Source organism: Drosophila miranda, chromosome 2, assembly GCF_003369915.1.
Source record: "Drosophila miranda strain MSH22 chromosome 2, D.miranda_PacBio2.1, whole genome shotgun sequence".
Classification (NCBI taxonomy): Eukaryota; Metazoa; Arthropoda; class Insecta; order Diptera; family Drosophilidae; genus Drosophila; species Drosophila miranda.
Window position 1 is genome coordinate 19,246,342 of NC_046675.1, and position 14,990 is coordinate 19,261,331.

The window sequence follows — 14,990 nt, forward strand, 5'->3', positions numbered from 1 at the left end:
CTAGGCGGAATGTAGCGCCTTTAAGTTGTCCAGAATTGGACACAGTTTTATCAAAACAGGCTAATACCGATTTCATTCCCATTCCTAATGCATTTTGGGTAGCCGAGGGTGGCAATTCGATATTTTAATACTCTGTACTCTGTACTCCCCCATTAATATGAGAATTTGAATATTAACTATTTATTGTTGGCTTAAATATTAACAAGACGAGCTATTTGGGGCTGGATTGTATTATAATATTCTAAATCAGAAAAAAAATTCAATCCGATCAGAGCGGTATATAGTATAGCTGCCATAGGAACCATTGGCCAAATATCATATTTTTTAACTTTGACCTCAAGTCGGCACCTCTAAACGTTGTCGAACCGGGCTGAAACTTTATATTTTAATGTTTTATAACAAAAGAATCTTTTTAGACCCTGAGACTTTTGATTCCGACATCATTCAGTTTACGTACCTCTTTTATTAAGCGATAAGTTAGCTAAGAAACTATTCAGATGAATACCACAAATCCCTACCTAAGGTCAATTATTCTAGTACTTTAACCAAGCAGAGAAATGGATTATTCATTTTCAAACAGAATTTCAAAAGATATAGAATAGAAGATTAAGTACATATGAATGTGAAAAGTCTTTTTATTATAGCTCTGACACTGATGAAGTTTCTTTGACGGACCGACTCTACCGATCATTTTGCGGAAAAAAATTGCTTATCCGCCGGAGACACTTCCGTACTTCTGTACATTCAAATAGCTGACTACCAGGGGTATATTTAATATACGAGAATTCAATTTATTAAAATAATCCAACGTAACGACTATCTTGCAATTATAACGTTGGCTAAAAATGCATTTATTGCAACAACTTGTTTCTTCTGGTATTTTAAATTTAATAGTCTTCAGATAATTATCGACTTATGTATAGAATTTAATACAAATAAAATAAATAGCTTATGCATACGGTATGTGATAAAAATTGTGTATTAGGCGTTGATACATACTAACTACAACTATGCCATGTTTTGGTCCTATTTATCAATTAACCTTAATAAAAAAAAGGAACAAAGTTTGGATGAATTTACATATCTTCATAAATAATTCTGTACAGCAATATTCTAGTTTGATCTATTTATATAGTACGCAAATCATTGTCTATTCTATTTTGGGCTTCCGGTGTAAGATATTGTTGTGACGGTGCCACCAGAGTAACGTTATTATAATAGATATTGTGCATATTGGCCAGGGGTGCCGTTGCCATCATAAACAGTGGATGGGAAATAGCTAGTTCATATGTGGTGCTGGGGATTCCCGAGGATTGGAGATTTCCCGAGCTCAGTCCTGATACATTGGCTCCTGCGGCATAATGAAGAAACGGTACGTTTCCTGCATTTATAGTGTGTAACGGCGGTAGCGGTCGTTCTCGCTGATCTTCAGTGTGGTTTATTCGACTCATTGCCATATATTCGTCGGACGAAGATGTTGGCGGATATCTGAAAATTCCACTACATTCCACTACATCTATATCAGTTCGGTCATCATCCTCGTCTTCCTCCTCCGAATGGTGTTCAGGTTTGTCGGGAGTAATTAGACTCTCTATCGTAAAGGAACGCTTCGGTCGTAAACTTATCGGACCTTCACTGTCTGGACTAGTTATCAAGGGCAAATTGGACAGTGCTATATCTGATAAATTGGTATGATTTGCATTATATGTGGGAGGATGGATAACATCAGGTAGAATTATACCTTGAGCTAAAGGCGTTGATAATTGATTTGCTACTCTGGGATAATGCAGAGTCGAGTCAAGGCTCATAGATGCATTGTTGCTGTCTAGCGACGTCATATGCGATACACTTCCATTGCGATTTGTAAAGAAAAATCGATTTAGGTTCGCAAGTGCGGTCAATTCTTCATTCAGTATGTCCTTATCATTTTTATGCAATTTAAATCGCTTTCTTCGTCGTAGTAGACTGCCGTTTTCAAACATGTCAAATGCTTGAGGATGTAATGCCCAGTAGGCACCTTTCCCGGGCCTGTCTGGCCGTCGCGGAACTTTTATGAAGCAATCGTTAAAACTCAAATTGTGTCGCAAAGAGTTCTGCCACCGCTGAGTGTTTTTTCGATAGTATGGAAAGCGGTCTGTTATAAACTTATATATATCGCTGAGAGGTAACATTTTCTCCGGTGAGCTCCAAATGGCCATAGCAGTTAATGATATATATGAATATGGAGGCTTCTGATCGCCATATGATTCACGTGAGGGTCTTGGCATTATTAAACAATCGGCAATGTTTAATTATTTATTTCTCCAGAGCTCAATCACGCATGATTCAACACAGAACTGTGTTAAATATTTCCTCATATTATTTAAAGATAGACAAAATAAATAACATTATTTTTGTCATGTAATCATGTATCAGAGATTATTATTTACAACACTGGTTTTTGTTTATTTTTGCGGCTTATTTGTTTTTTTCTATATATTTTTATTTATTTTTTGTTTGTACTTTATATTTGATGGTACAACATTTTAGGTGTTCATGTCTTTAATACATCTCTTAAAGACAAATTATTTAAAAACATGAGAAGCGAACAATTGCTTTATCCGTTGCAGCAAAAAGTATTCTATTGAAATTTGATTTGTCATGATGAAGTCAATAGCGACGGTAAAACAAGATCGCGAACTGACGGCAATAAAATCTCCACAAGAACTACGCTTGTTATAAGCTTCAGCGACAACACTGAATGTAAAAGCACTCTCACTGAGGTTTCCCTGGTCTGGCAAATTACCATCTAAAGCTGAATACGAATACGTGAGCGGCGGTGGTAGCGAACTTGAAGCGAAGATAGCGATAGAGAGGGAACAAAACAAACGACAACAAACGAAGAACACGGCATACAAAAAATTACTGTTTCAGCAGACTAGCAGACGACGCGCCGGTTATTGTACTAAGTGAGCAATGCCGTACAACCAACCACAGTGAGCAATGCAATCAAAATATAATCACTCACATCATTGCCCCCGTGCTCTCTCCCAATCACCGCGATGCGAACATGCATCATCCCTCCAAAACGGCGAAACTTCAAAGAAGAGAGCCAAAGCAAAGAGTCTGAGATTTACTAAACGAATAAACCAGTCTGACCAGACCACACTACGCCAGAGCAAACTATGGGGAAGGGGCTCGGCTTCAGTTACGGGGAGTGTCGTAGGTTTTAGCTTAGCTTAAGCTACGGATATACATATGTACACTCGACAACCGCCCTGGCAGCTGGGTCTGGCTAACAGCCCAATGCGAGAGAGGTGTTGAAAAAGAAAATTACAACCACTTTACCGATTTACTGATTTTACGTTTTCATAATCTTGTTAGTTGATTTGCCTGCTTTTGAACGCAGTCATTATTCTGCAGAACGTTAAAACCTAAATCGTACTGCCACTGCTTTTGTAGAGCGTGTAGTCCCACATTGATTTTATAGGTATAGTAAGTGCGAAAGCCAATTAAATACTAATATATAACTTCCGAGCTCGGAAGATAGTTCCACTCAACGATCGTACACATTTTTGTGCACATATATTTATATTAAATATCCAAAAAACCAGTATATTTAAAAAAAAAAAAGTTTAATTTCGTGTCTTTTATATGTATTATTGTATCAACAGAAATTAATTTATTGATAATTGGCCTTTTCAAAGCGATAATTAGGTGATCATCTTCATCATCAAGTGTAAGTGGAGGTTAACAACGAAGTGCCGCAGCATGGAGAGCGAGCGGCGGCTAGTTGACGACGAGAGAGTGAGAAAGCACAATCAACTCTTAAAGCGGGATGGTATGATGGTAGCAAGTCTTATTTGTCTATAGACAAAAAAAACCTGGAATTGGATTGGCTATTGTAGAAATACATTTCTTTGGGCGGAGCTTATGCGGTTTCTACAATGTAACATTTATACATACATACGTAAATTTTCATTAGTACCCTCCTTATTATTTATTATTCCGAAATGGTGGGTGCCCAATCTATCAGAGACGAGACATTCAAAAATGATTCCAATAAAACCAGATGTATGTAAATATTAATTTTAAAATGTATCTATGTATTATGCATATGTACGTGCATACGTACATTTGAAAATACTCGTGCGTGTACATATGTATACTATACTGATAATATTTATGCATGCAGGCTTTTAACTTGATTCATATGTAATTATTATATTATATAAATATACGTGTGTACATATGTACATATGTAATGATTACATGTGCAAATGTATTTCAATCATTTCACTAATACTCGTATGTATTATTTGCAAAAGTTGCCTGCTATTGGATAGTTGTATTGGTGGGTGGATATTTTTGAAAAAGTCGAACTGCCCTTTTCTGAAATGAAATCGGCAACAGTGACCAGGGCCTTTTATAAACAGCTGGTAAATAAAATTTCGTAAGCGTAAGCGTCTGACCTTTAAATTTCAATAAGTCGTACGTGTGAGCTAAGGCTAGCATTTGTATTTTTATATTTTGTGCATACATATCTTTTTTATCTTATATTTTATTAATATTTTGTAGCGTACCGTAGATTCTTGATTACACATTATTGATATTTTTATTTTTTGTTCAATTTAATAAATATACAATATTTGTTTAAAAAAGCGATTTTTTAAAGAGCGGTGGTACTTGAAATGCCTTTTAGATTGGAATTTTGTTCTTTTCCGTATATTGTAGAAATAACAAAATATGGATTTTGAAATATTTTTGCCAAATTATAACACACTGGGTTATTTCAAAGTTCGTAATAGCGGTTGCTAGATCGGTAGAGAAAATATACATTTATTTATTTACATTAAGTGCCTCGACCTCACCACTATTTTGTCAAAATAGGGCTGGATCTTACGAATAGTTTGAAGTACATACATATGTAGGTTTCCAAAGGGTCAATTGGTAGCTTATTACCATGAACCTGCTACGTACAGGCATTGCAAATGTTGAAGATTTTTTGCCGGCGCATATTTGCTTATGTGAAATATTCCATTTTTATTTTTTGTTTGTTATCCATAAGTAACTTTTAATGATTGATTTCATTATACATACTAGCTTTTTCTTCAAAAGTCTGTGTTATTGTTGATACTAAAATTGAGTATAGGGGTATATATTTTTGGGGAAAGTGGATATGTGTAACGCCCAGAAGGAAGCGTTTCCGACCCCATACAGTATATACTATATATTCTTGATCAGGATTAATAGCCAAGTCGATTAAGTCATGTCTGTCTGTTCGTCTATTGGTCTTGTTTGACGCCTAGCTCTCAGTGATATCAAACTAAATCAAGTTTGCTTTAAAATTTTGCGACGCCCAATCAAAGAGAATGACCATATCTACCAGACTGCCGAGAAAAAATCAATTTGCAGTGGCTACGCAAAACCAGCCACGCGCTTACTTATTCTCTCTATTTCTCTCTCTCACAAACTCTTCGTAGTACAATGTGTGCGCTCTCTGGCGGATGGGAATCGCAATAGCAACTGACTGAGTATCAGGTATAAATGTTTCCGTTTGTTTTTATAGAATAATGTTAACAATGAATACACCAAATAAAATAAACCAAAAAGAAAAGCATAGGTTTTTATAGTTTTATTATATGTATTCAATCCGAAAGATACAGTAAGATACATATGTATGTATCTCCTAAGCCAAAAAGTTGACATTTTTAAAAGCTTGTGTGTATGCGTGTGAAGCGTGTGTTGAAATTATCCAAAGCACTCATAGAAGTTATAAAAGGTTTGACTTTGGCCCAATGGTTTCAAGTAAGACCTCACCCTGTAATGTAGCCACAGTAAAATACTTACACTTGGGCAGCCGATCGCATGATTTTGGCGACCATTCCACACATCGCCTCATTTGGAAACTATGCGCTTTGTGAACACTTCTTGCAGTAGCTCCATCGAATCGCCTTCTGTTCGACACGTATCGACATTTTTTTGAAACCATATGACATTTTGATCAATTTGCCATCCAACTGAAGCCAAAAAAGTTAGTTAGCATGGCTTGGTTTGCTATTGGCAGTCACCGTCTGACCCTTTTCGCTTCGAAGCCAATGATGCCTCCTGACCGAAATGCGCACGAAATAATAAGTTACCCTTCAGTAAATGCAATTTATCCGGAGCATTAATTGCAATCGAAATTCATTAAAACTGTAAATATTTTGAAAGCCTTAATCTCAACATAAGAAAACGGGCTGAGTACAGTATCTAATTATCTAAAGACGCTAGACACCCAAACAACGTATTGAGAATCAGAGAAGAGGGAATAACTATAGCATCAAAAAGAGATTAATTTCAGGCAACAGCAGCCCCCGTGTGCTTATCTATATTTTTAGGGGCGGAATGGGGAGTGTACTTTAACGCACCTATACATATATACATACATATGTACATATATTTTTATTACAGTTCCATTCCATACATAAGACTGACTGCTATATAAAGATAAACATATTATGATAAACAGTGAATTAACTTGGTTTTGGTTTATTTGTTTCAAAAACTGTGTCCCTGTATTTTAAACAAACCGTGTTTGTTTCGAATTTACGATATACAAACCAACCGAAGCCGAAACCGAAGCCGAGATCTTTGCAGATTCCTTCATTTAGAAAAGACAACCCGTGGATCAACATTTTAGCTATCTTCAACCTATATAAGCATGTACAGTGGGTAACTTTAATATTTGGTATATTTTTTTCTCAACTTAAAATGCAAATAAAATGCATAAAACTACAACAAAATAAAAAACGTTAGCTGTACCGCCGTGTACGCAAAACGCCAATATCGGCTATATCCGCGTTAAAGGAACAGCTTCAGGAAGAGTTGGCCAAAAATCGACCATAAAAAATTATAAAAAATATGCCAAACCCTTAACCGAAACATTAATCAATAATGGGTATTATAATAAAATATAAAATTACGTTTTTTCGATATTAAGATGGTTTCTTTTTAGTCATATAAGAAAAAACCAAATATTAAAGTAACGCAAATTTTGGTGATTTTTTTGTTTAACAGTACTTTATCTTTTACTTTCTAACATATAGTAAACTATACTATATATGTACATATTTATGTATCTACAATCTACCAAATGTATATTCAAATTAGTTCCGGTTGCAGGACATTTTTTACTTACACGCTATTCCATTTAACCGTGAATCTCATTTAAATTTATTTAAGAATCATTTACAGCACTTTGAATATGCATATCGAATTGGAAGGCATAACAAATGGTAAACATAAATTCTTATTTCCCAAAGAATACAATTTTTAATAAAATTATTGCCGCTGAGGTTTGCTCAATTATGTATATAATGTAATCACAGACACAATCACAACAAATTTCATGCTATGCAATTACAACGCATTAAGAAGAATTTGTTAACAGGGGGGATGGTCAAGGTATTTAACCCGGAATAATAAATCATTATGTATTCGCAGCGTTTTTGTTATTTTGTACTCAATTCCCACCCAGTAGGTTTGACATTTGCCTGTAAATGCGAAATAATCAGGACTTCCGACAAACAGAAATTCACGCTTTAACGCAATTTGTTTCGGTGTACGGTTAACAGTTGTTACAATTATCTATTGTTTGATACAACCACAACGGAAACCAATAAAAGTAAACAGAAAATCATGAAAAACCAAACCTGAACGGGGATATCAATATTTAAGCGTTACTGACAAGAATAATTCTGTAAAGATTTTCAAAACTAAAATTAAATTCGGTGTGTCGTCAGGCTGATTTTTCTTTGGTGCTAAGAATTACAGACATAAAAATATGTATGTATAAAGATCAATCATACATACATACATACATATGTACGAGTATGTATCAAAAAAAAACAACAGCAATTTCTAGCTTTTACTATAATTATCCTGAGAAACTAAAGTTTTCCAAACCCAAATAAAATATAAATACAATCTGATCTAATGGAAGATTATCCTATTAGTTTAAATAGCCTGAAAATAAAGTTACTATTTTGCATGCAAACAAAACGAATATGGCTATTTTGATTAGCCTGTTCAGACTGATCATGAAGATGTATAAATTTATTTAATAAGGATCGCTGAAATTGGTCTGTAATATTTATAAAATTATATAATAATTTATTTATAGTATATTTATAATAAATTTAATTAATTAGTGCAAATCAAAAATGAACTGAAATTTACACAAACCTTCGTGGTTACGAGTGTGTATATGTTAACGTTAGTCTAGACCACCTGTCGTACAAAGCGGAAAAATGCCTTAAGTTTCAGTTTACATTAAATAATGAAACCCATAAATTTAAAAATGAAACTGCATTGTTATGTGTCAGAACCGTAATTAGAGATATTGGCCTTAAATAATCGTTCGGCGCTCATTTGTTCGCTTTTTAGTTGCCGACAACACAGCGGCAGCCCTGTGTCTTGGATTCGAGCCGAAAAGGTGTTAGAAAAGGGCGATCTAAAGGTAAAAAAGGAACACATTTTTGTGTGTATGTATATTTACTTCATATGTATGCACATATACATACACGTTGTGCATTTATTTTGGAGTTGTATTGTAACGCTGGAACAAGTGGAATTGATGTTTAACGATGTTGGCGTTATACAGATTAACACACATATATGTACATACATACATACATACATATATGTCTGGGTCTTAATGCATTTGTGTATTTTTACCTGCCGATCATCGATTACTTGTAATTGTCTTCCTTGCCATCCATTTCGGCCATCCAACAGCTGGTAAGTCAAATAGTTAATTTATGAATTTGATCTCACGAGTTTGTTAGAAATGAAAAACTAACCGTTATTCTCACTAACTTTTTTGATCCTCCGTCCTATGCTGTGATTATCCGAATATTATCATAAATATTATTAAGTACATCTGAAAATTCACGACAGTCATTTTGTTATGTAAGTATTGGCTTATGACGTCGCAGATGCTTTTTTTAAGATTTGTTGTATTCTTATTTTTATGGTTTTTTCAGAGCTAAGCTTGTTTTTTTTTTTCATAACTGCATGTTACACCTAGTTTTAGAGAGTAACTTAGTGATTTTCTTTCTTACACAGTCAATCCTGACTCGTATTGACACGTTCTTGTGTTTTAATATTCTTTGGCTAAAATAAACGTCATTATATACATATATAGACTGGAAGTTGATATTATTATTATTACCTAACCTAACCTATTAAAAAATTGGAGAAAACGGAAGGACAGACAGACAGGGCTCAATCGACTCGGCTATTGATGCTGATCAAGAATATATATACTTTATTGGGTCGGAAACGATTCCATCTGGACGTTACACACATCCATATTCATCACAAATCTAATATACCCCAATACTCATTTTAAGTATCGGGAATAAAAAAGGAATGCCTAAAAGTATACAGAAATTTTTGTGAACAGGCTTGAAAGACAAGTGGTTTTTGTTATGTTAACATATACCTCACAGGCCGGCAGTGATTTTGCTGCAGACCTAGGCTAACTTGTTATTATAGAATATTGGCTATATTGGCTGTGGTTTTTCGCTATGCCACGTTTAAAAAATCAAGACTTTTCTCTTCTTAATTTAGGCGAACTTTAAAGATTTAAAGATTTTTAAGAGTACATAATGACATTTTATGATACTGAATACAGAAATGAAGATTGGCACCTTTTTATAACCCGTACTCAAAGATTTTGGGTGTATCTTCGATTTATATATGTAGATGTGTAACTAGAGGATAGATTTTCTGACACCTTAAATATTCTATTCTTTATAAGCATCATTAGCTGAGTCAGCCTGTCAGTATGTCTGTCCGTCCTATAAGATCTACATCTACTACATTGAGCACCGACTCTTCTGATATCACACTGAAAATCTGAACCGAAAACACTGAATTATTGAGAACGCCCGTGTCTAAAAAATTGCAAAACAGATGGGATTATTATTATAGCCAGAATAAGTAAAACCGTATCGCGTTGCTGACCCCCTGCTATAGGGGCTCTCTTTCTCCTGGTCTCCTGGCGGAGTGAGCAGTTCTTTGGTGGAAAGACAGAGAGATAGACGGAGCGGTATGGACACATCTAGAATATTGGTCATTACGTAAAATGGGGTACGAAAAACTAACTGCAAGAACATGACATAATATTTTAATATAACCTAGCAAATGCTCTCTCCATATTTCCTCCATCATTGTTGTGTCTTCTTTACAGAAAAGTTTCTAAGATTTAATCCACCAATTTTCTATACAAAACGTTTCATTTTATAGAATTTTGTTTTGGCATTTAAAAAAAAAAATACTTAGTCTGCAAATGTCAAATTATTCTGTATCTCGCGAGAAAAATTCTTCTTGACAGCCAATTGTTCATGCAATTTTGTCCCTTTAATGCCCAAAGACCCTCTATCTCTTGGTTTGTCATATGACAATATTACAATAGCCAATGCTGCACAGCATCTATTTTTTCAGGTACAACGTGTACTACTGAATGGGTTTTACTAATTTGTCTATAGCGGAACTAAGTTGATCAAAGCATTATTGTGTTGAAAATCAAAGTCGAAAATCTTAGCAAATCATAGTAATCTCCAACGATGAATTTTCCGTTTATCGCATGATTTGGCCTAAAAATTACAATCTTTTAAATGATTTTGCCATGTTATGACAAGGCTACGACCTTGAGGCAGCCCGTGTCTCAATGGAAAAATATATTCGCAATTAAAGAAGCTAAAAAACAAAAAACAATAATAAACCTTGTGCCTATTTGTATATTCCTGTTTGTTTTCTTTTTGTTTTCTTACCGTTATTCTGGTTTAGGAAATGCTTTCCAAAACATTTGTGACGCCCAGCGCTAGACACACAACGCCGGTAACACAACATATAGAATTATATCATAAAAGAGCATTTTTTAACCCGATACTCAAAATGAGTATTGGGGTATATTAGATATGTGGTGAAAATGGATGTGTGTAACGTCTAGAAGCAAGCGTTTCCGACCCCGTCAAGTGTATATATTCCTGACCAGCATCAATAGCCGAGTAGATTGAGCCATGTCTGTCTGTCCGTCCCTATTAGCACCTAGTGCTCAAAGACTATAAGAGCTAGAGCAACGACATTTTATATCCAGACTTCTGTAATATGTTTCTGTTACAAGTATATTTCTAAACTTTTCCCCGCCCACTTCCGCCCCCTCGAAGGGCGAAAATCTGTGGCATCCACAGAATTGAATATTCGATAAAACTAAAAACGCAGAATCGTAGAAAATGACCATATCTTTTTGGACTGGATCCTATTATTATTATAGCCAGAATGAAGAAAACAATTTCATTTTTTCTCGCCCTGTCTCTCTATTTTTCTCCTTTCCTTCTTTTGTAACTAATTTCCATAATAAGCAGATAATTGTTAATTAAATAAATAAATTTAAAAAAACGCAACACGACGCACAGTGGGTAATCAGTCGAAAAAAAGTGGCAAAGTCGAAGTGCTTTTGAGCGCTTTGGATAAAATGGAGAATTTTCCAGAGCTCTTAAAAATCATTTTTCAAAATAATCGGACTTTAAGTTTATGAGCACTCAAAGTTACAAATGTTTCAGTGTGTAAAAATGTATTTAATTTTCACATATGGAAGCCGAACGGCTGCTCAGTGGACGGTGCTGTACGGAAATGGTGGCCAAAATACTGCCCGTGCGAATATCAATACGAAATTTTGAAATAAGCTTTATATAATATTTACAAATTATAAATCAAACAATTGTTATGCGGAGACAACTACGGGACGCTTTTAAATGTGGAAGAATATTGAATAAAGACTAAAAATAGATAGAAATATTTTTTCTGATTTAATTTCAGAAACTAAACATAATCAATTAATTTGTATTAAATTTTATTGAACGAAAAATAAAAATAATAACAAATATTGAGTGATGTGAAATGAATTAAATTAATTAAGTTAATCAAAAACAGATTTGAAAAGAATAGATTTATTTTTGTTTTGAAGTTTTCGTTGCCCAGTTAAAAATGGATCCGAGCTCAACAATAATCTGTTTAACAAATCTGTATTTGTTGCTACACGTGAGATCTTCCGAGTGTGATGGAGTCGATGCTTTTTTATATCCTTATTCCTAGACTCAGCAGCTTCTTCGGAGAGCCCTCCAATGGATACTAAAGCATGTTTAATGACGTCAGGAGAATTACGTCTTTAAACTGCTGTTGTAGATCTTCATAAACTTTGTTAGCTTTATCAGGAAATTAGCCATTATTTAAGCACCACTTATCAAAAAATGAATGCGAGAAAGCATACATTGATTTGTATATTGTGCCTATAAATAAATATTTATAGGCCAAGCGTTTAAAAAAATTAACAATAAGACTATAAGATAAATACAGAAACAAGAAAACAGAAAACAATACAGATGAGAAACAAAAAAACAAAACAAATAAAATCGCAAAGCATACACAAAAAAACAAAAAGATAACATAAAACTTCCACGAAAAAACGGTAAAAAGTCAAATAGGCCGCCTTAGTTAAATGCATATAGCGCAAACACGGGCAAAAACGGGCAGCTGATATTCATAGCTAATAATATTAAAACAATAACAAATTTGTATACATAAGTCTGAACTAAGGCAGAGAAGAGGGTCCTAACTTTTACTTTAGCTAAAGTAACAAAATTAAGGTAACAACAACACAGACAATAACACTGGGAACAGTTAATTATTAAAACAAAACTACAGCACATTATATCGTAAACACAGTTGTATTGCACAGTAAATACCCCCCTCAATATTTATTTTAAATTGCAATATTACTTCGCTTATATATAATTTTGTTATATTTTCAAATCGAGAGCTCACTCTGTAATAAATTCAACTGCACAGTCCACATGCATTTTTGGTCTCTCTTTTCGAGCTTTTCGTTATGTGCACGATTGGAATAAAGCAAAAACGAAATCACCGCTTAATAACATATTCATTTCAGAAGTTTTTCACCTTTGACTGGACTTTACAAAAATATATCCCGAAATTTTCTCGAGAATTCTGTTGTATATGTTCTTTGAACTATTTATTACCTAATAGGCTCTGCCCATTAAGGACATATAGGGGGAACGGTGGAATTTTTTGACAGGTGTGAAACCCCGATTCTGTTAATGTGTATGTGTGTGTAGGAAGCTGGGTTGTATACAGTACATAAAACGTCTACAGTTTGGTCGTCGTAACTAGAACTTGAACCAGTTGGACTGCGGAATGGGTATCCTACGGTGCGCAAAATGAGGATCTGAAGACACGGCGACAGCCTCTGAATTAGTGGTGGATATAATATGGTAGAGGGAATTATAATCCGAGCATAAGACCCTAAACGGTTCATGCAAGGAATAATTCGATCTACAAAGTGGAAGGAACAACGGTATAAAATTTCTAGTCAGTCTAATAGGAATCGTGAAGTTTATGCGGCTCAACAGATCAGGGCTAACAATGGTGAACGGAAAGTCAGTTCCGCGGACGGGGATGACTGAGGTGAAGGAGGGAGATCACCAAGTGGTCCTTTCGGGAGTGGGATGGGAAAGTTAAGGCCCGGGGGGAACCATACAGAGCGAGTGAGCACTCCCGATCGGCGCATCCCGCAAAGCCTGTCGGAAGGCGCCAGCGCTCAGGCAAGCGCGGCGCGGTCGAGCCGGATCCGGATCCGCAGCCTGGAGTACCACGACGGCCAACGCTTCCGCGTATCGATCAGCGGAAGCCTGGTCCGCATTTCGCCGCGCCCCACCCCGAAGTAGGAAGGGAGTGTGAAGGCACAATCTTCACAAATACTCATTATAATTTTTGACCCACCAACAGACAATGCCATGAATTTTAATTTACCCTCCCCTCTGTAGATGCCTCCCCAATTATAATAAGAAATAGATTAAGGAAACCCAAAACGACGAGGCCTTTTAATTTCTATAGGGTAAATGAACACTGAACCAGTACCAAGAACCAACCAGAGCATCACCAGCGGTGGACCTACCGCAACACAGCAGCAGCGCACCACGGAAACGAAGAGAAAAGCAAAAAAGAGAGGAAAACGGAGAGAGAGCCAACGATCGCTCCCACTCTCACACCCACGCACCCAAAGCCAGAGAGCCAACGACTAACACAAAAGCCTGACCCGGTCCAGCGAGAGCGAGACTCGAGAGTGATTGCCGAACTTCCACGCGGAACAGTCGAGCCACGGAAAGGCAATATCAAAAAGTGATCGTAAAGTGACAGGAAAGTGAACGCCACGAGGATCATCAGCAGCAGGAGCCAGCAGAGCAGTGGCAGAGCAGCGAGGCCGTGACAGAGCAGCCAAGCAGTGACAGAGCAGCGAGGCTGTGACAGAGCGGCGAAGCGGCGACCGAGCAGCGAAACAGCGATAGAGCAGCGGAGCAACGAGGTACAGCCGGCGAACGCAGGGGAGCAGCTACATGGCAGCGGAGCCCTCGGCCCGAAATCCATGGCCACGGCCAATATAAGGCGGAGCAGGAACACCAGGAAGACAGTTACCATCGACCTTCTGGAGAGTTACCATCGACCTTCTGGACAGTTACCATCGACTTTCTGGAGAGTTACCATCGACTTTCTGGACAGTTACTATCGACCTTCTGGAGAGTTACCATCGACCTTCTCAAGAGTTACGATCAAGCTTCTGGACATTTATCATCGAGCCTCTGAACACTGAACACTGAACAGCTACTACCGAGCCTCCACAGGAACCTTTCCCTCTATCGTGCCGCGTATCCTTCGACAGGATCATCCACCCAGTGCTGTGTATCCTAGTACAGGATCACCCAACCTAGTATCGTGCCACGTGTCCTTCGAACAGGATCCCCCAGTGCCGTGTATCCTAGTATAGGATCACCGAACCCGGTAACGTGCTGCGTTTCCTTCGACAGGATCATCTACCCTTTGCCGTGCATCCTAGTACAGGAGCTCAGACCCAGCACCGTGCGACCGATTAGTCTACCAGGATCAAG

At 36.6% G+C, this 14,990-nt stretch overlaps 1 protein-coding gene and 1 long non-coding RNA gene across 2 annotated transcripts; both read right to left on the minus strand.

The window, feature by feature from the left end:
• Window positions 1-615: 615 nt before the first annotated feature.
• On the minus strand, window positions 616-3,054 carry LOC108155442 (fork head domain-containing protein FD4). The gene is made up of 2 exons (XM_017286259.2): window positions 1,742-3,054; window positions 616-1,678 (listed from the first exon to the last, which is right to left on the minus strand). Exons 1-2 carry the CDS (start codon window positions 2,265-2,267, stop codon window positions 1,128-1,130), a joined length of 1,077 nt encoding a protein of 358 aa, XP_017141748.1. The 5' UTR covers window positions 2,268-3,054; the 3' UTR covers window positions 616-1,127.
• A 3,984-nt stretch (window positions 3,055-7,038) lies between these two features.
• Window positions 7,039-9,252, minus strand: LOC108154568. Its single transcript, XR_001774982.2, has 3 exons — window positions 8,823-9,252; window positions 8,698-8,757; window positions 7,039-8,578 (listed from the first exon to the last, which is right to left on the minus strand). It is a non-coding gene; the product is annotated as an uncharacterized LOC108154568 (long non-coding RNA).
• Between the last annotated feature and the right edge of the window lie 5,738 nt (window positions 9,253-14,990).